We start from the raw sequence: 20148 nt of genomic DNA on the forward strand, positions 1-20148 counted from the left end.
TCTCTTGCCCAACTCAAGGTCACTTACTCATTTTCTAAGTTTAATTTTATTCGTACATGTTCAACAATTTAGTTGGTAAGTAAATTAGTTTGGGGAATACCATGCTGCGTTAAATCTTTAAATTTTTAAAAACAGGATGTTTTCCTATTGGGACTTTAATTTCTTGAGTCTTTCCCCAGACCACACGATTGCACTCATCTCACAAGCTAGCAAAGTAATGCTCAAAATTCTCCAAGCCAGGCTTCAACAGTATGTGAACCGTGAACTTCCAGATGTTCAAGCTGGATTTAGAAAAGGCAGAGGAACCAGAGATCAAATTGCTAACATCCATTGGATCATCAGCAGAGACATTACTTTGCCAACTAAGGTCCCGTCTAGTCAAGGCTATGGTTTTCCCAGTGGTCATGTATGGATGTGAGTTGGACTGTGAAGGCTGAGCGCCGAAGAATTAATGCTTTTGAACTGCGGTGTTGGAGAAGACTCTTGAGTCCCTTGGACTGCAAGGAGATCCAACCAGTCCATTCTAAAGGAGATTAGTTCTGGGATTTCTTTGGAAAGAATGATGCTAAAGCTGAAGCTCCAGTACTTTGGCCACCTTATGTGAAAAGTTGACTCACTGGAAATGACTGATGCTGAGAGGGATTGGGGGCAGAAGGGGACGACAGAGGATGAGATGGCTGGATGGCATCACTGACTCGATGGACATGAGTCTGAGTGAACTCTGAGAGCTGGTGGAGGAAAGGAAGGCCTGGTGTGCTGCGATTCATGGGGTCGCAGAGTTGGACATGACTGAGCGACTGAACTGAACAGATCATCAATGAAGAGTTCCAGAAAAACATCTACTTCTGCTTTATTGACAAAGCATTTGACTGTGGATCAAAACAAACAGGAAAATTCAAGAGATCAGAATACCAGACCACCTGACCTGCCTCCTGAGAAATCTATGCAGGTCAAGAAGCAACAGTTAAAATCGGACATTGAACAGACTGGTTCCAAGTTGAGAAAGGAGTACATCAATGCTGTATATTGTCACCCCTAGTTAACTTATATGCAGAGTACATCATGAGAAATACTGGACTGGATGAAGCACAAGCTGGAATCAAAAGACTGTGGGGAGAAATCAGTAGCCTCAAATATGCAGATACCACCACCCTTATGGAAGAAAGCAGAACTAAAGAGCCTCTTGGTGAAAGAGAGTAAAAAAGCTGGCTTAAAATTCAACATTCAGAAATCTAAGATCATGGCATTCAGTCTCATCACTTTATGGCAAGTAAGAGGGGGAAACAACAGAAACAGTGAGCCTATTTTTCTGGGCTCCAAAATCACTGCATATGTTGACTGCAGCCATAAAATTAAGACCATTGCTCCTCGGAAGAAAAGCTATGACCGACCTAGGCAGCATATTAAAAAGCAGAGACCAGCAAAAGGTCCATCTAGTCAAAGCTATTTCCCAGCAGTCCTGTATGGATGTGAGTTGGACTATAAAGCAAGCTGAGCACCAAATAATTGATGCTTTTGAGCTGTGCTGTTGGAGGACTCTTGGACTGCAAACGGACCCAACCAGTCCATCCTAGAGGTCCATCCTGAGTATTCACTGGAAGGACTGATGCTGAAGCTTAAACTCTCAATACTTTGGCCTCCTTATGCGAAGAACTGATTCATTTGAAAAGATCCTGATGCTGGGAAAGATTGAAGGCAGGAGAAAGGGAAGAGAATGAGATGGTTAGATGGCATCACCAATTCTATGGACATGTGTTTAAGCAGGTTCTGGGAGTTGGTGATGGACAGGGAAACCTGGTGTGCTTAAGTCCATGGGGTCGCAAAGACACAACTGAGCAACTGAACCGAACTGAGTCTTGTCCTCCCCTCATCCTCCTTGACCTCAAGTATGGAACTTCCTAAAATCTGTCTGTGCCAGGTCTCCACTGTGGCACAGGCTTGAGCTTCTCTTGTTGCTCCACATGGGCGCTACAGCTCACAGGCAGTTGCTCATGTGGAATCAAGTTCCAAGATGGATTAAGACTCTGGATCCCTGGGGAAGTCTCCCAACCCATTTTAACATCAAAGATGGAAGGTGTGCAAAACATTATATGCCTCATACACAATTTGTTAAAAACCTTGTAGCTTGTTCTCAACTTAAGCTCCCCTCATTTCCCTACATACACACTTAAAAATAGCAACTAATCAATACACCTTGCAAGGCAGGGATTTTTATTTAATCCTACTATAGCCTAAATTTAAACAACTTGTCAAATAACATATTAAAAAGCAGAGACAAAGGTCCATACAGTCAAAGCTGTTTTTCCAGTAGTCATATGAGTTGAACCGTGCCAATGAATTGATTCTTTCAGACTGTGGTGCTGTAGACTCTTGAGTCTCTTAGACTGCAAGATCAAACCAATCAATCCTAAAGGAAATAAACCCTGAATATTCATTGAAAGGACTGACGCTGAAGCTCTAATATTGTGGCCACCTGATACAAATTGGGAAAGACCCTGATGCTAGGAAGCCAAGAGGGCAAGAAAATGAGAAGGTTGGATGGCATCATCAAATGAATTTTTTGAACAAACTTCAGGAAACCATGAAGGACAGAGAAGCCTGGTGTGCTGCAGCCCATGGGGTTGCAGAGCTGGGGCATAACTTAGCAACTGAATATATAACTTGACCAAGAAAAGTTTAAAAAATTACTTTTGAATATATACCTCACATTAATTTGGTTTGTGAAGAGCTTGTCAGATTGTAATGAGTTTTAAGAATGGATAAGCAGATTTTATAGTAAATTACAACAGTATTTCCCTTATACTTATAGGTAATCTGAGAATTTGCCTGTTACACTGTATATAAAATTCAACTCCAGTTTACAAATTGCTACTCAGGACAACCAAAATATTGTATTTGGCAACATGCAATTCAGTCTTTGAGTGAAATAACACCCAATTATTCATAACCATAATTTGATAATCCTTTTCTAATACACTAAGTGGTATATAAAAACCTACTAAGCGGTTGCTTTGATGCTCAGTCACTGTCACGTTAGAATCTGTTGTGACTTTGCTATCTCATGGACTACACAGCACACCAAGCTCCTGTCTTTACACCATCTCCTGTAGTTTGTTCAAATTCACATCCATCTAAGTCAGTGATGCTAACTATCTCATCCTATGCCACCTCTGAAGCAATTAACAATTGCTGATCACATGGTAACTCCAAGACTAAAACTTATGAAGACTGAAGGCAATTTTTTAAGGCCACACCGGGCAGCACATGAGATCTTAATTCCCCAATCAGGCCTCAAACCTGTACCCCACGCACTGGTCCACTGGACAGCCAGAAGTCCCTGAAGGCAATTTTTAAGATACTGACAGCTAAACCTGTGAATAAATAAGGGCATCAGGTTGATTAGTTATTAAGAAGCTGGGGGGAAAAAAAAAAGGCTGAAACAGCTCTGCCAAAAAGGCCTCAAGAAATATAATATGGAATGACCTCAATGCCACTGAGAAATAAGTTGCTGACACTTATGGAAAATTCTAGAAAATAGAAGAATCCTACTTAAAAACAAAACCAAAACAAATTCCCATCTTGAAACATTTTTATTCAACAACAGGTTGATTCCTCTCTCTGCTCTTTTCCTCACTGGTTTTCAGGACAGTTCACGTAATCCTGCCAATTAAAAGGAAACAATTATTCCAAAAGTCGTAATAATTAGGTATCAAGGTCTCAAATTTATTTATCAGCAACAATCAAATAAACTTTAAACAAAGAATGTGGTAGCATAAGTATTTGATTTTCTTTAGATAAATAAGGGTTAAACAGCACAAATAATTTTAATACCAGACTCACCTAGCGAGTTTATTAAATTTTATTTCCATCTTCTACAACAGCTTTTAGTGACAACCAAACTCTTAAAAGGCAGATCTCTTCAAGACACTCCATTAATTGGCACCCTCTGATGGCTTGGGCAGTAAAGAATCTACCCTCAGTGCAGGAGACCCAAGTTTGATCCCTGGGTCGGGAAGATCTCCTGGAGAAGGCAATAGCAATCCACTCCAGTATTCTTGGCCTGAGAAATCCCATGGACAAAGGAGCCTGGCAGGCTACAGTCCATGGGGTTGCAAGAATCAGACACAACTGAGCAACTAATACTTTCTAAGGTGTAAGACACAGATCTCAATTCTCCCATTTCTGCTTAAAATTCAACTGAATTAAAATGTAATTCAACTGATTAATAGCCCTTTATACCTATGTGATACCATGAACAAATGCAATTTTTATTACATCAGATAGGTAAGCTGTCTACAGCCAATTTTGTGGAAAAAAAAAAACAAAAAACAAAAAACAAACACCTTTACTGGAACACAGTCATTGTCCATTTGTCTACATAATGTCTATGACTACTTTTTAGCCAGAAAAGCAGAGTTGAATTGCCCTTTAAAATTGCCAACCCTCTAGATTTTGTTTTCCATCTATTCTATCAGTGACTCCACCACTTAACTATCTGGATGAAAAATAGGAACTTAAAATCTTCTTCTCTGCATTGTTATATGGATGTAAAGGTAAATAGAGCTATATAAGTTTTTATTAAAAACTGTTTTTTAATAAAGTCCCTGTTTTTCCTGAGACTTTAGCCAAACAAGACTAAAGCCATGGGCTACTACACCTCAGAAGACTTTAAAAAAAAAAGATGATTAAATATTTAAGTAAATGTTATAAAAATATACTTGCTACAAATAAGTTTTAACATAGAAGAAATTAAAATGAGATATCCACATAAGTAGTTATCTTACACCACCCAAGATTCCTTCTGAAGACATTTTTTTTTAAGATGTTCTTTGACGTGGACCATTTTAAAAGTCTTTATTGAATCTGTTACAAGACCGCTTCTGTTTTATGCTTTTGTTTTTTGGCCCCGAGGCATGTGGGAGTCTAACTCCCTGCCAGGGACTGAATCCTCACCCCATGCATTAGAAGGCGAAGTCATAACCACTGGAGTTCCTGAGGACAGTTTAGAGTCAAGAGTCTCAACTTACCTTGATACTTCGTCAGTCTAACAAGTTGTGGCTTTCTTTCTTGATCAGCTCATGCTGTGTGATGTCTTGAAAACTTATATCCACCTATCATTAAAATATAACTTTGTTATGACAACGTATTTGGCATATCTTGAACATTTTTGAACTGATTTTTAACATGTACACTTTATTCTTATATCAAGAGGTATATATTTTAGCATAGGTTTGGATTTCAATAGTGGTTTGGTTTTTTTTTTTGGCTATGGGCTTCCCCCGTGGCTCAGACAGTAAAAAGAATCCACCTGCAAGGGAGAAGACCTGGCCTCGATCCCTGGGTTGGAAAGACGTCCTTCAGTACTCTTGCCTGGATAATTCCATGGACAAAGGAGCCTGGCAGGCTGCTGTCCATGGGGTTGCAAAGAATTAGACACGACTGAGCAACGTTCACTCTCACAGTTACTGTTTAGGTAAGACCTGGCACTGTAGTATGTATTTATTAGAAAAAATCTTGCATCATTAAGTGAACTCCTGAAGCGCAAACCCATGTTGTTCAAAGGTCAAATGTACTTAAGGAATTCTCCCTACCAGTGACGAAACAATTGTTCTTCACAATTTATAATGTAAAAGGAATCTCAAGATTTCTGAATTGGTCCAAAGTTGATTTTAGAGTACCACAAAATACAGTGTTTCTCCACAAATTCAAGCCTTTTCTGATCTAACGCCATCTTTTTCTTCTACTGTTTAACATTTTTGTAGTAAGTATTCCCAGCCTTTTTTCTTTCCAACTCATATACACCCACACACATCTATTCTAAAAAACAAAAATACAGGGGTATCAAGAGGTGAACATCTTAAAAATCAAATGGCTTTCACCCCACAGTTAAATAAAATCATTTAACCATTAAATAGAAACCAAACCCCAAATCCTTAATAGGTAGACTTTCAAGGAAGCTTACTTCAAGTGAATGAGCACTCCAGTTATCAGCCAACATCAATCATTCTTACCTAAAGAATAATAAGAAAAAGTTAATATAAAAGACAAGGGCATGAAGATTTGAAATGCTAGTTAATTTCAAAATTTAAAGAGTAAAATTCGAGAAACAAAGATTGGGGGCAAGTTACAGCATAAAAAATAGGAAGAAACTTCATGGGGGTGGGGTGGAATCTAAAATCATTCTGAAGTAGCAGTAGACACCTGAGTTAGAGTGAGAACTGTATCTTCTTTGTATTTACAAAAGCCTAACTGCATCTTCACCAGTCTGAGCACAATGAAGTTTGACTGCAACCCAAAATATACTATCCCTTATGTGAAGGTATGTGACAACGTTCACCTTACCAAATGAGTTCTAACATCGGCTCTTTTCATATAGAAGCACATACCCTGCTCCCCACCAAGTATGTCTTCCATCCTCAGGTGGACTGACCACCTGAGGCGTGGTCCTCCGAGAGTCCTCCAAGAGTGCCCTCCCCGTGCCACAGTACACAACAATGCAGTTGTTATCCTGCAGTCCTATATATTTGCCTCATTCTTTCCCTCTTAAGTCCTCACTGAGTTTTAAGTTACGGCAGGGAAGCTATGCCTTATCAGGACAGCAAGGAACCTGAGTTTTTCTGAGGGAGAAGACATTCACCTTCACTATGTATGCCTGGCAGAGCCACAGTGCACAAAAACCAGAAAGATCAGCCTTAATCCAAATTCCAGGTTTTTCTTCCTCCCTGACTCAGAGACTGCCAAGGGTATATGAAATAGTTCCCTGTTGCACATGTACCATCCATAAGGGATACTATATCGTTTTGCATTCTTCCTCCATTCTCCAGATTATCCTATTCTGCATCCAGCCCCCTTTTCACCCTCTGAATAAATCTTTTCAGCACTGGTGTTCAAAAGCAACATTTAAGTTTGATGGTTTACCAACAACTGTGTGTTCCACAGTTGAGTCTTAAAAATTGCCAATCATTATCTAGCAGCAATGACAGATGATTAGGAGCAGCCAAATCCTCTGAATTCTTTCCCTGACAGGCAGCCGTTTGAGAACTGCACTAGCTGACAGAGCACTGAAACGTTATCAGCTAAAGCCCAAACCAAATAAAGGCCCAGAACAAACATCCCAGCTCTCTAAAACCTATCCAAAATCATTAATGTTAAGGCAGTAAATGCAGGACTGTGGATCATGTCACTGCAGCTGACAATGATTAACAATAAGAAACATGCAACCCCCATTAAGGTTAAAAGTCCAAAACTAGTCACACGCATCTTTCTCGGGAAAAATGAGACTATTGTGCATTCTTTGTAGGTTTTGCAACCTTATATGAAGAGCACCCATTGCATTTCTTTCATCTTTCATAAAGCACCGGTATCTATTCCCAAGGGCCTAACAGTACGAAAATGCATTCTGGCATCACACCTCTGAACTTGCGACCATTGTCATTAAAAATAATTTTTGTTTGTAGTAAGAAAAGACTATGAAATACAATGCAAGCACCTGGGATATAGTTACTATTGAAACCCGTTTATCCCATTTTTTGACTGATTTTTAAAAAGACCCTCTGCACTAAAATTCACAAATTATAGCTACATACAAATCGAAACTAGTAAGAATCAACTTAAGTCACAGGTTTCTCATTGAAAGTGCAAAAGCCTATCATCTTGAAATAAGCAGAATGAAGCAAAATTACCCCCCAACCCGATGATGTCCATATATTAAGTACATTCTCTCAAAAGTGCTATTGACTGTTAAGAAATAAACCTGATCTTTTATTTCTAAACAATCACTGAGCCACGGTAGCCAAGTGTTGGCTACCAACTTCATGGATTATGCCATAGGAAAACCCCATCAGAATTGCATGCCAATTTCGTGACACTATTGTCACTAATACTGAGCATTATGTTTGATGTACATTGTACTACTAATACAGAGCTAAACTAGTCACCATTTATTCTTTCATCTAGCAGGAGTCACGTCATTTGGTTGAATGGACTGCATATTAAAGTTACAAGTCTGTCCCCACCATGTGAACTGCTTGCCAAAGAGCAAGCCATTTTTCTTGATACAAAAGAAATTCTCATAATCATGAAGAGTTTTGCCAACATTTATGCGAAGTAAACCAAACTTTCCAGTTACAGAGCAGAAAACATTATACATGAAAGCTATTTCTCATGCATGCTAGCTAAAAATCAGTTTCATAGACCAAAGTTCAGTTGAATTGAGGTCTGGAACAACTGTCGAGGAAAAGCTTAAATCCTGAACAACACAGAGGGTGCTTTTGAAGACTTACTATTTTGGTAATCGAACAGTTTGGATTGCAACATCTCATCCCTAAAAAGCTAAGGGAACCAAATTCAAAAAGCTACCCTGAACATTTGCAGTTATCCTACAGAATACGACGAAGTCTTACAGTTGGGAAATGATTCCCAACATGTATTCAATAGGCAAGTCAACATGCCACACCATCTTCCCCCAGGTTTAGAGTATAGACATATTTAGACAAATCACAGTGCTTGAACTATTCATGTTAGATTCCCCTCTATGCCCCCAGTTAATAACAAAGCTGTTCCCATGGAGCCCATTTAAAAAATGTTCAAATCACATTGCAAAAAAAAAAAACTGTACTTTTAGTTTTAATTCACTCAAGTGTGGAGTAATAACCAAGATTACACTCTGAAATTGATATTGCTGACCTATGGGGAGGTCAGTTTGCTACAACAGAAACTAATTGTCACATGCTGTATACAGTCTGTGTCAAGATGCTAAAAGCACTCTACTTTCCAAACATGGTATGGTCCCCTCTCCCCCACACCACTGATGTGTTTCATGTTATCTTCAGTTACGATGCAACTAAAACCCACACAACTGAATCAGATACATACCAAATACTCAAGTTTGCACTTTTTATCTGAGAACTGCAACAGCACTGAATTCTGCCTGACAAATTACAGCTCTAACCCAAACCCACGCAGTTTTGACATAAGCTAGCTTTATCATACACGTGTTAGGTGCTGCACTGTAATTTCATTGTCAGAAGTATGATGTCAGAATGCCCACGGAATAAAAGTACATAGCAAGTCACCAAGTTAGATTATATTGCTTGTTACCTACCTGTATGCAGTCGGCAATGAGAATCTCGGAGCAAGCAGGAATACTACATCCGGGTCCTAATGTCCATTGCCATTTGCGGTACTACGTTCCTCACAGTTACGCACTGCAGAAATGCTGGCTAAATGCAGTTATGTAGCAGGCCACTACTTTAATAGTGCACAATTGCAGTCCAAGAACACCAGAAAATATTCCGCCACAAACTTAGTGGCTTGCCCAAGAAAAGCCAAGTATCTAAATTTTGATCTGCCATGATATGCCACTTACAAAAATTGCACAGGCGTCACATTACAATTTCCCAAATTATTGTCTATTTGTATTAGTGATATAATACATCTGATAAAGAGTGGTGGGGTTTTACAGTACTTCTTAGAAGTTTAATTAGTGTTTTAAGCAAAGAAGATTATGGTTTCACTAAACATGAACCAATGGGTTAAGTTTCTAAAGTCCTATTAAATACACTGGGATCTCTTAGAGAATGCAGTTTTTAAAGATAAGGAGTAATAAGAGGAGCAGTTAGTTTAAAAACAATCAAGCGTTCCTCTTAAAATTATGAGAGAAAGTGGAGAAGAGGAAATGGGGGCAGGTGGTTTCTTTAAATGAGAAGACTGGCCAAAATTTTACCTCTAAACTACTACCTTCCCTTTCCCACCCCAAGTTTCGTAAATCAGCTTTTAGGAATATACTTTTTAAGATGATTTAAATTCACATTAGGCTATGATATACATTGCAGGACTTGTTGAAAGTCTGAGTAGCTTACAACCCTTGATACACTGCTATTTCAGTGATAAAAGTCAAAACTTAGTTAAAACTAAGCAACATTATTTGCTAAACAATGTTTAGCAATTCTACACAGTAAGGCTACCAAAACCACAACTTTTAGGAGATAATCCATTAGCATCCTTCACCACTCTTCAAAGGTACAGTACTACGAAAAGCTTATTTTAGGGGTCTGTGCCAGCATCCCTTACAAAGAAAGGCATGTAATCTGAAAAATAAACTGAAACATTAATTTTATAGGCAGATTTTCCCATTTCCCCACCAGCCCCCACCCACACATTCAAGTTCACCCTCTGTGGGTGTCCCATGAACACCCCTTATTTTCTTATCATTCACGGAGTCCCTACCATACAATTCAAATTGTAATGGACTCCTTTCAAATCAAGACCCTTGTTTCCAGTACAGAAAATCTCATACATTATCACCAATTAATGACTTGGGACAAAACTTCCTCCTATAATTATGGTAGAACTACTCATTTCCAAGTGTCTTGGTGAACAGAAATAATGAACATTTTCTAACGAGATTCTCTCCCTTAATTAGCACACCAGGTACCTGTCAGTCACACAGCCAGAATGTGGTGGCATGCCTTTATACTCCACTAGTGTTTTAGTATTAACAGGTTTCCTATGCACAGTGCTCAATTGTTTCAACTCTAGGTTTCCCTTTGTACTCAGGCACAATACTAAACTTACTTCAGCATTTAAACAAAGATTTGATTTAGAATTTTACTTTTGCCAATTAACACTAAAAGAGGTGAAAAGGAGGAAGACACATTCCACAGTAAGAGTTCTATAATGTACAAATTTGAATGGAAACATAGCTAAAATCAAAGCCAAACCATTCAATTACTTTACCTACTACTTTTAGGAAATTGTTTCTCTGCTTATATATACACTGGGAAAGCAGGTGTTCCCACTGTACTAACAGACACCAGTAACAAACTATTTTATTAATAAGTCAAAATGTCTCTGATGGAAGGAGAGTCAATGAAGTTGACGTTAAACTGACACCACCATCGAAACACTCCGAAAGCTTTATGGTGGGAGGAAGGAACATCTGTACTGTGTAGCACGAGCAACTCTCTCCAGATTTTGTGCCACATCAAAAGGAAACTATGAAAAACAAAAATGTTTCGTAAGAATGGTTCTCTCCCACCCTATGTTATTAACAGTCACTACAAGCTCGTAGAAAACAGACTAGGTTTTTTTCATAGTCCTACAGACTTTGCCCAATAGAAGTAGCACAAGGAGATGTAAGAGTACAAGTATATATATTTCTAACCTACTTTATGATTAACTACACCTCTTATTTTTGAATTATTCACACTAAACTCCACCTTTATAAATCACTTAAAAGTAATACATGAAAAGGCTTCATGTTTAACAATCTTTAATTCAAATGTGAAAGTTCAATACAAGCCGTTTGTAGGGCTTGGGACTCGTTTTTTAAAAAACAAGAATGGAGGAATGCAACAAAATGATCTTTCCACTTTTTCTTCAGAAACTTTCGAGGAAAGAATAGATCACAGGGCCATAAAAGATCCATTTAAGTCATACCCACTTTCTCCCCCTACCAATAGTCTTACACCCATTCCATAATCTTGATACACATTCCTGAATGAAGATTTACAATTCAGCTTTGCTTACATAGCCATTTAAAAATACTTAGCACCAGCTTGCTTCCTTGCCAAACAAATCAAATCATGAAACTACTTCAATAAGCATTTCTTCTTTTTAAAACAAGGGGGTACTTATAAGTAGAAAGCAATACTTAGCCTACAAATAACATTTCCCAGAAATGGCATATGCCATTCAAAGGCCTAGACACTCTTATGCTTTCCAAGTGGAATACCTAGCCTAATGTGCATAGAAGCATGAATGGCAAAGTTGAAGATCAATATCATAACTATTTTTTCTATTTATTTGAAGCACAGTAAAAAAAAAAATTGGTACACTTTGGAAATTCAGTGGCACAGGTACACTGCCGTAACTTGAGGGACATTATACAGTTTAAAAAAAAAAAAGGAAGAAAAAAGGAAAAAAAAAAATTCCCCTGTGGCAAACACTGCATTACATAATTTTACCTGCCCCAACAGACCATTTACAAATATTAGGTCAATAAACTGCTAACATCCATAAAAAGGTTGCTTTCTTACTAAAATGCAAGAATTTAAAAGATTGGTTATCTAAACAAGAAAAGACAAAAACAAACTGGAATGAAAGCCTAGATATCACATCTAAAATCGGGGTTTTTTGTTTGGGCCTTCATACTCTTCTCTCCCTCTACCATATCCTGCTGGAGTTCCAGGCCCCATTCCTCTAGGACCCTGTCCACCCACAGGTCCCGCACCTCCCTGCCCAAAGCGCTCAGTACGCTATTGGAACAGTAATTAACAGTTCATTATATGTAGTTGATGTCCATGTGTGTTAAGTAAATATTTTAGAAGGTTCCGTAGTCAACGTTCGTCGATACAATCACCAATGAGTCGATCCACAGGTACCGGGAACATAGAAAGGAAAAAAGGGTAATTTGAAAATTAGTTTACGATAATACATGCCTTGTGGTATGTTCCCACTTGAGCCATTCTCATACACCTGTTTCAAAGAATAGATCTTCCCTGTAGTGCTAAAAAATTTAAGAATTAGTGCAGATGTGAAAACCCATTCCAAAATGAGTTTTAAGAAATTTCACATCAGATTAACCCACTGAAAAGCTTACAAACTTCTCACTTTCAAGGTCTGAACAGGAAATTTAATTTCCAAGTAAGCCTAACAAGCCCAACCAGACAGATTCAATTCACTCAATGAAGTGACAAAGACCTACTCACCAGTTAGTGGTATGTGCTGCATAAGAAACCTTGTGCTTTTCAAGATCTTAAGACACATCTGCTAAGTTGCAGAAATCTTAAAAGGTTCAAAGTTTTTAATAAAATGCTACCAGACTACAAAAAGAAAAAGAATAGAAGACTAATAGGTTTAGTCACTTAACCGGCACAGTAATTTGATTTAAAAGTGTTGCCATATTCTCTCCAAGTATATCACCTTCACAGCCATCACTACATAAAACCAGAGAAATTATGTTCACAGTACTGTTCTTTATAGCTGCAAATTAACTGAATATACAGCCCACCCTCCTAACAGCCCAACTTTTCGTTTTCCCTTATGTCTGTGAAAAGTCCCGACAATTATGATTCCGTGTTTTGGGTGTCTCCCAAACAGCATTAATACCAAGCTTAAGTGACTGCAATAAAGCAGGACTTTATTCCATCTTGTTTCAGATTAATTCTAGTCCTAGAAACCTATGATCCCAAACACAGTAACCCTACAGATATGCAAGCACAGCAGCCTGAGCTATCTTTCAAATTCATATAAAGCAGACCAATCATTAAGAGTATTGCTCAAAACACAAAACAAAGCCCCGAAACAATCCAACAAAACCCCCCAGAAATTAAAAAAAGGTATCAGGGTTTAAAACTGTTATAATAAATAATTTCAATATGCTTCCTATAAAATACTACAGGGCTACTTAAGACTAAATCCTAACCCTTCAAACTATTTCAAAATCCTAACAATTTTAGGTTTTCAGCGCATTGTATTATCTCAAAAAGGTGAAAAGGAAATTTGGAGGTTACCACATCATCTTAGAATCCAGAAGCTATACGTCACAAGGACTATAACATCTGAACTGTGGGAACATCGTGTCAAACTAGTTACAAATTTGATATAGAACCTATATGACTATTAGGAAGCATATAAACCAAAATATACCACATTATTTTTAAAATTCATTTTGAAGCTAACAGCACTACATTTAACCCTCCAACTATTTATGATTCTAATCTTCAAAGCCTAAAGTAGATGAGGCCCCATTCTAAACCCTTATTATTTGTAAAATGAATCTAGTGAGCTATATACTGCAGCTTCTCTCCTTTGCCAAAAGACTGTAGATGAACTAATTAGATTCAATTCAGTTGTGACAAAGCACTTTTCTCCAAACCCACCTCTACAGCCAATATTCAGTTCTTCTAAGGATTGTAAAATCCCGATATCACCACTCAGACCAATTCTCTTGGTTGTCCTAAAGGATCCTGACAGGCTATCTATACAGCTAAAATATGACACCATCAAGAAGGTTCAGATCAAATGCACACAACTAGTATGCTAAAAAATAACAGTGACTTTTGCTATTCTGTGGCAAAAGAGATGTCCATTTATTTTAGAAAGTACACCTAAAGACAGGCCCAACAGGAGGGAAACGACGAGTCCGAAGACTAAACAATTCCCTTTTCATGGATAAAGTCACACCAAATGTAGGTCAAAGGCCTACACATTGCTAAAACATGCCTAAAGCTACAAGCTACAAACAAGTCTGATTCACACTTATGGCAAATACCAGCTTTATGAATGACAGCTTGCCATTTGATTACTCTCACTTGGATGTAGAATAATCAGTAGTATCTAACATTTAGAATTTGGATTTGCCATGAACTATTGTGCAAAAGTACACAAGCAATATAATGGAAAGCACCTAAGTCTACTTATTGCCAAAGATAACTCCCAACATACTACTAACAGTATTGACTTTTTGTTGGCAACCTTATCAGGTGAGGTTACCACATTGAGTTCTTCTATGTTGCCAAGGTATTCATCAATATTACGGATTTACACGATAGGGGAACTAAAAGAAGTCCAGTCACCTACTTAAAAAACAAAAACAAAAAAAAACACACACACATAAGTTGTGAGAATGAGAATTTCCTTTTGAACTATGTCCCACAAGATACATTACCATGTCGCTTCCCATCATGGAACCACTCATTGTTGCCGGTGGAACTCCAGGATTAGCTTCATAACCTATGCCACCACCACCACCTAGAGGTGGAAATTTCTGGCCTCCTGAGCCATAGGGATCTAGGAAACAAAAATGCTGGTTACCACTCAACCAAAATACTGCTCTTCATTAGTACTACTAATTTAATTTTCATTCTTACCTCCCATGTTCATTGCTCCTCCACCACCCATTCTCATGTCTCTTTCTCTCTGAAATTTAAAGAAAAAAAAACCTTTCATACACTTGTACTAAACCCATACCAAGCATTCTTAACTTGGTAACTCTTAAAACTTGGAAATTCCCTAAGAAGGAATTTCCAAAGCTTAACAAAAATTGTTTTCAAAAATTGGAAAAAACCAATTAGGCAATTTTTAAAAAGATGCCATTATCAAAAAACCTATAAACCAAGCTTCTTCCTAACCAATGAAATCTTTTGGCCCACCCAAAGAGAAGGTAAAACTCAAGGCCTATCAATCATAAACACTTGGGTTAAAAAGAAAGAAAAAGGCAGAATAGCTACCACGTGAAAAGTGGTATTTAACTGAATAAACTGCACCCTAGGTATCCACAAATTCTGTAGAGAACTCTGATTACACTGCAAAAGTTTACTTACTGGATCCATATAGCCCATCCGACTATAACTTTCCTCTCTTTGGCGTCTCATCTGTTCTTCCATCTCACGTTGACGAATCATCATCTCTTCTTCCCTCCTACGTCGTTCTTCCTCTTGCCTGGAAATATTCACCAAGTACATAAACAAAAACTTTATGCACATTAAAAAAATTCAGCTTGAAGGAAACTAGTAGTTTACTTAAGAGCATTACAGCAAACGAAGGTTGGGACAGTGACTAAGGCGAAAAGCCCTAAATGTATTCCAGCAAAGTAAATGAGCCATGTAACAGAAATCTCTATTTTGCAATTTAAGCATTAAACCAACACTGACGTACTTAACATCTCTGTACCTCAACTGACTCACCTGCAAAATTTAGGTACACTTAACACTGAAACAATGGCAACCCACTCCAGTGTTCTTGTCTGGAGAATTCCAGGGACAGGGGAGCCTGGTGGGCTGCCATCTCTGGGGTCACACAGAGTCGGACACGACTGAAGCGACTTAGCAGCAGCAGCACTGAAACAAAGGTTTGACAAAACTGTACCTCAATTGCATCTCTTTACGTTTCTGCATTTCTTGATTGTGCAGTTCTTCCATGCGTCTTAGTTCTTCCTGGCGTCTCATTAGATCTGAACATTGGAAAATTCTGTTATAGATTCACATTAACAAATTCTGGTAAGCTCAAAAGGCAAATGATCCTACTGGCAAAATTCAGAAGGTATTTTACCTTGACGCAAAAGATTTGCCTGATGTTCATGATAGGCATCTTCCATTTCACTTTCCAATTTGTCTTTTGCATCTTTCATGTTTTTTTCAACTTGTTCCCGCTGCTGTTTTTCCATTTCATCAAGGGACTTCCACCGCTGAGAATACTCATACTCAAATGTCCCATGCTGGGCAAAACGAGGAGGGGTTTCTCTCTCCCTGACAATATTTAAATATGAACCAATTTATGGATGCACACAAGAAATATATGTAATCTGATATCCCCTAAAAAACACTGGTCCTTCCACTGGCTTCTCACTTCTAAGAAATACTGGAAGGCAAAAATCACCTTGATTCGTAATTATCTCTTTACACATACCAGGATGATACTAGACAGTAACATAGGCAATGAAGATCAATCCTACCTTCCCCACTGTCCTAATTCCACTTCCCAAGCCAAGTTTCAATTCAAAGAATATTTTTCCAATTTTGAAAAACCAGATATCTACAATACAGCTTAACAACTGTTAAAAAAACAAAACAAGATTGCACATAAAATCTACCTACCACAGAAACAAACACTAGGTATTTGAATGACTGCTTCAAAACCTATGTTTTCATTAAGCATATCTAAGATTTTTGTACATATTAAGCAAAACTGAAAAATTATCAAGTTCTCCAAACTTATGGTTACTGAAGGGGAAAGGACAGTTAAGAGTTTGGGTAAGACATGCACACGTTCCTATTATTTAAAATAGATAACCAACAAGAACCTACTGTACGGCACAGAGAACTTTGCTCAATGCTACAGGGCAGACAGGATGGGAGGGGCATTTGGGGGAGAATGAATACATGTATGGCTGAGTCCATTTGCAGTTCACCTGGAACTATCGAACACTGTCAATCTGCTATACTCCAAAACAAAATTAAAAGTTTAAAAAAAAAATGAACAAGTTCTCTTTTGTACTTTAAGAGATTGTTCTTACTTTTGATACATTGGATTCTTCTGGGCAAGTTTTTCAGGAAGACCGTCTTCATCATCTAACTGTTCAAGTGGTTCCACAATGACTGGACGAGGAGTTCTAACAAAAATAGTTGCATCTTAATTTTGTTCCATCTATATTGCAATTTCTTCATTAAGTTAATAAGAGTTACGAAGATAAACATATAAACTTACGTTGTCAGTAAGAAAACACCTTCACTGCATCTTTCAAACGCTTTTCTTGCTGCTGGTTTAGAAGCAAATTCAACAATGCCTTTCCCTGTAGATCTTCCACGATCATCCACAATTACAACAGCCCTTTCAATAGGACCAAACTGGCTAAAGGCTTCTTCCAACAGTTCATTGGAAACATAAGGTGAAAGATTTCGAACAGAAAGGGCAGCAGCATGTGTGGCAAATCGAACCCGAAGCTGTCTACCTCTCATGGGTGTATCATCAAGTTCAGCTTTAGCTATTTCAGCCAACGCTCTAGATTCCTGCAAGCATCAAGACATACTCAAAGTTAATGACCTCAAAACTGGCTAACGCCCACCCTAAAATTGTTACAAGTCTAACCCCCAATCCTATTCTGCCAGCTCAGTTCAACTTATCTCCAAGCAGTCTTCCCTGACACTTACCCACCCAATCCCCCTTTAAAAATACAATTACGCACTACACAGCAGCTACATCTTTTCTGTTAGTGATGAAAACTTTATAAAGTTGCTGGTTCAAAAAACACTATGTAGTAGTAAAAAAAGAGAATTCCACCAGAAAAACACAAAAACCAAACTCACAAGCTTAATAAATCCAAATCCTTTGCCTTTGTTTATAAAAACTTCTCCTGGTTCTCCATATTTAGCAAAAAGTCTTTTGAATTCATCCTCCGTGATGTCTGCAGGTAGATTACCAACAAACAACCGACAGCGCTGGGTGTAAGTTTTCTCTCCAGGCCTCCTCAGAAGCGACAAGTTGGCTTTAAACCCCTGATATAGAAGGAAGGAAACTTTCAGATACAAGGTACCTCTCCAAGTAGGAAGGAGGTACCTCTGCAAGTAGGAAGAAGCAATAGTCTTTTCCCCAAACTGAATGTTACCAGTCCAATAGGGGTTGCTTTTCTGTTGCCTTTAAAGATCATATTACATGCCTAACCGGACTTCCAAAGTAATCACTCATAACATTAAAGAGCCGAAACCATCATAATACTCTTGAGAAGTCTCTTTAGAGAGTAGGCTCTGTATCAGGAACCTCGTCAATCGTTTATGCCTAACGTCCCTGACAGCATCAAAACTATAGTGGACAGAAATCAAAAGGGTGGAAGGGTATCAATAAAACGATTAAAACTGTTGTCAACGACGAAACCTGTGGCTAAGCGTTAAGAGAAAAACTCGCCCGATGTCGTCGATCCTAAATTTCAAGCTATACTCTTTACTCTGGACCCCAGGATCCGTTAGCTTTAACAGGGCCCATCAAACTTTTCTCAAGCCACCCGCTGCCAGCCCGGAGGCCTCCCCAGGGATGCCGCTAGCGGACCCACGCCGTCCGCCCCTCAATCGCGCAGCCCCGCCCACCCACCCCCGCCTCCCGCGCGCAGGCGCCCTTTCCGGCCTCCGACAAAATGGAGGGCGGGGAGGGGGGCCGCCGCCATCTTAGGAAAACCGACGCGTAGCTCAGGTTGACACTCACCTCAGAGTCCGAAATCTTCTCCTCGCTGCGGCCGCCGGGCCCTCCGGGCGGCGGCCCTTGGTGGTGCTGCTGGTGGTAGGGCGGATGGTGTTGCCGGCCCCCGCGGGGCTCCCCGCCACCTCGGTGCGGCGGCTTAGGGTGGCCGCCAGGAGTGCTTAGGCCCGGGCCGCCACCAGGCTTCGGCCCGCCTGGCATTTTGCCGCCCTTGGGGCCGCCGGGTCCCGGGCCCTGCTTAGGCCCGGGCACCGGGCCCCCTGCAGGTGGTGGAGGCGGCGGGCCCCCAGCCTGAGGGGGGGTGGTGGGCACCCCACTGCTCGGCGGAGCCGGGGGAGGCGCACCTGGGGGCGCCGAGGTGACAGCGGGCGGCGGGGTCGGGGTGGGACCTGGCCCCGTGGGGGCCCCCGAGGTCGGGGGTGTGGCGGGCGGCGCCGAGCCGGTGGCCGGAGGGGCGCTGCCTACTCCGGGAGCCGAACCGGGTCCTTGTGGAACGACAGACTTAGATGAGTCCTGTGGCGGCGGCGGCGGCTGCTGGTGCGGCGGCGGCTGATGGGGCGGCTGGTGCGGCGGGGGCTGAAGCGGCGGCGGCTGCTGTGGTGGCGGCTGCTGCGGCGGTGGCTGCTGCTGTTGCTGGTGCTGCTGCTGGTGCGGAGGCGGTGGCGGGATCTGAGGCTTGGGGCCACCCTGGCCCGGCACGGGCCCCATGGGTCCGCGATTCTGACTGAGGCCCATGCCGGGCGGCGGGGAGCGGAAGTCGTGGAGGCCGCCGCGGCCGCCTCCTCCTCCGCGTCGGTGGAAGCCGCCACCGCCACCGCCCCGGCTTCGGAACCGGTCCCGAGACATGTCTGTGATCAAGGGGCGGTCGAGGCAAAAGCGGAGAAGACGTTCAGGGAACGTGGAGGCCACCTTGCTTCGCACAAGATGGCGGATGACACAGGCGGCGCGCCGCCTTTGTCCTCTTCTTATATAGGCCGGCTGGCATGGCCCCGCCTACTTCTCGATCGGTAGCTCCGATAGCCAATTGCAAGCACTGTGCTTGGTGACGCTAGGTTACGAAGATTTCATCTCTCCTATTGGCTCTCGATGAGAGGCGGGAGGAATGGAGTGGTTGAAGATTTCAGTCGGCCAATGAGCGGGAAAAGAGTTGTCTGTAGGCCACCGTGATTTGCTGGGAGATATTTGAATGGGTTCTCCCCAGCAATTTTCCCGTGAAAGCAAATAGCCAGGGCCCTATCAGCTCCTGGGGAGAGACCCTTTTCTTTCTTGATTGCCCTTATGAGCAGCCTGCTGGGATCTTTCCCCAGTAAGAATAGTAGTCTCCAGTTCAAAAGCATAAATTAGCTTTGTGCTGGGCCAATGGAATTAGAGAAAATTTTACAGATTTCGTACACAGCGTTTACTGATTTGATTTTGGAACCTCATTGGAGTATTGGTTCTAGCAGTATAAATGTCTAA

The 20148-nt window shown here is 40.5% G+C and overlaps 1 protein-coding gene across 5 annotated transcripts; it reads right to left on the reverse strand.

Annotated features, from left to right (window-relative positions):
* Positions 1–3571: 3571 nt before the first annotated feature.
* Positions 3572–19660, reverse strand: SFPQ (splicing factor proline and glutamine rich). Of its 5 annotated transcripts, XM_069586155.1 has the most exons (14): positions 18697–19660; positions 17808–17996; positions 17209–17510; positions 17018–17113; positions 16054–16250; positions 15871–15955; positions 15327–15444; positions 14874–14922; positions 14672–14793; positions 9104–12257; positions 5963–6011; positions 5028–5111; positions 3841–4094; positions 3572–3660 (listed from the first exon to the last, which is right to left on the reverse strand). In XM_069586155.1, the coding sequence occupies exons 1-10, from the start codon at positions 19534–19536 to the stop codon at positions 12120–12122; spliced, it is 2136 nt and encodes a 711-aa protein (XP_069442256.1). In that variant the 5' UTR covers positions 19537–19660; the 3' UTR covers positions 3572–3660; positions 3841–4094; positions 5028–5111; positions 5963–6011; positions 9104–12119. The 5 variants fall into 5 exon arrangements, with proteins under 5 accessions (XP_069442256.1, XP_069442269.1, XP_069442279.1 ...); XM_069586168.1 differs by lacking the exon at positions 9104–12257 and having other exon boundaries at positions 3841–4021; XM_069586178.1 differs by lacking the exon at positions 9104–12257.
* Between the last annotated feature and the right edge of the window lie 488 nt (positions 19661–20148).

This window comes from Ovis canadensis, chromosome 1 (genome assembly GCF_042477335.2).
Source record: "Ovis canadensis isolate MfBH-ARS-UI-01 breed Bighorn chromosome 1, ARS-UI_OviCan_v2, whole genome shotgun sequence".
NCBI classification, from domain to species: domain Eukaryota; kingdom Metazoa; phylum Chordata; class Mammalia; order Artiodactyla; family Bovidae; genus Ovis; species Ovis canadensis.

Excerpts from the sequence above, each read along its gene's own strand:
- SFPQ (XM_069586147.1), bottom strand. The coding sequence starts at position 19,536 with ATGTCTCGGGACCGGTTCCGAAGCCGGGGCGGTGGCGGTGGCGGCTTC. Across the intron at positions 17,511-17,807 it reads GATTTGGATTTATTAAGCTT|GAATCTAGAGCGTTGGCTGA; the intron begins GTGAGTTTGGTT and ends TGATGCTTGCAG. Across the intron at positions 14,923-15,326 it reads GGATGGGCTATATGGATCCA|AGAGAAAGAGACATGAGAAT; the intron begins GTAAGTAAACTT and ends TTTAAATTTCAG.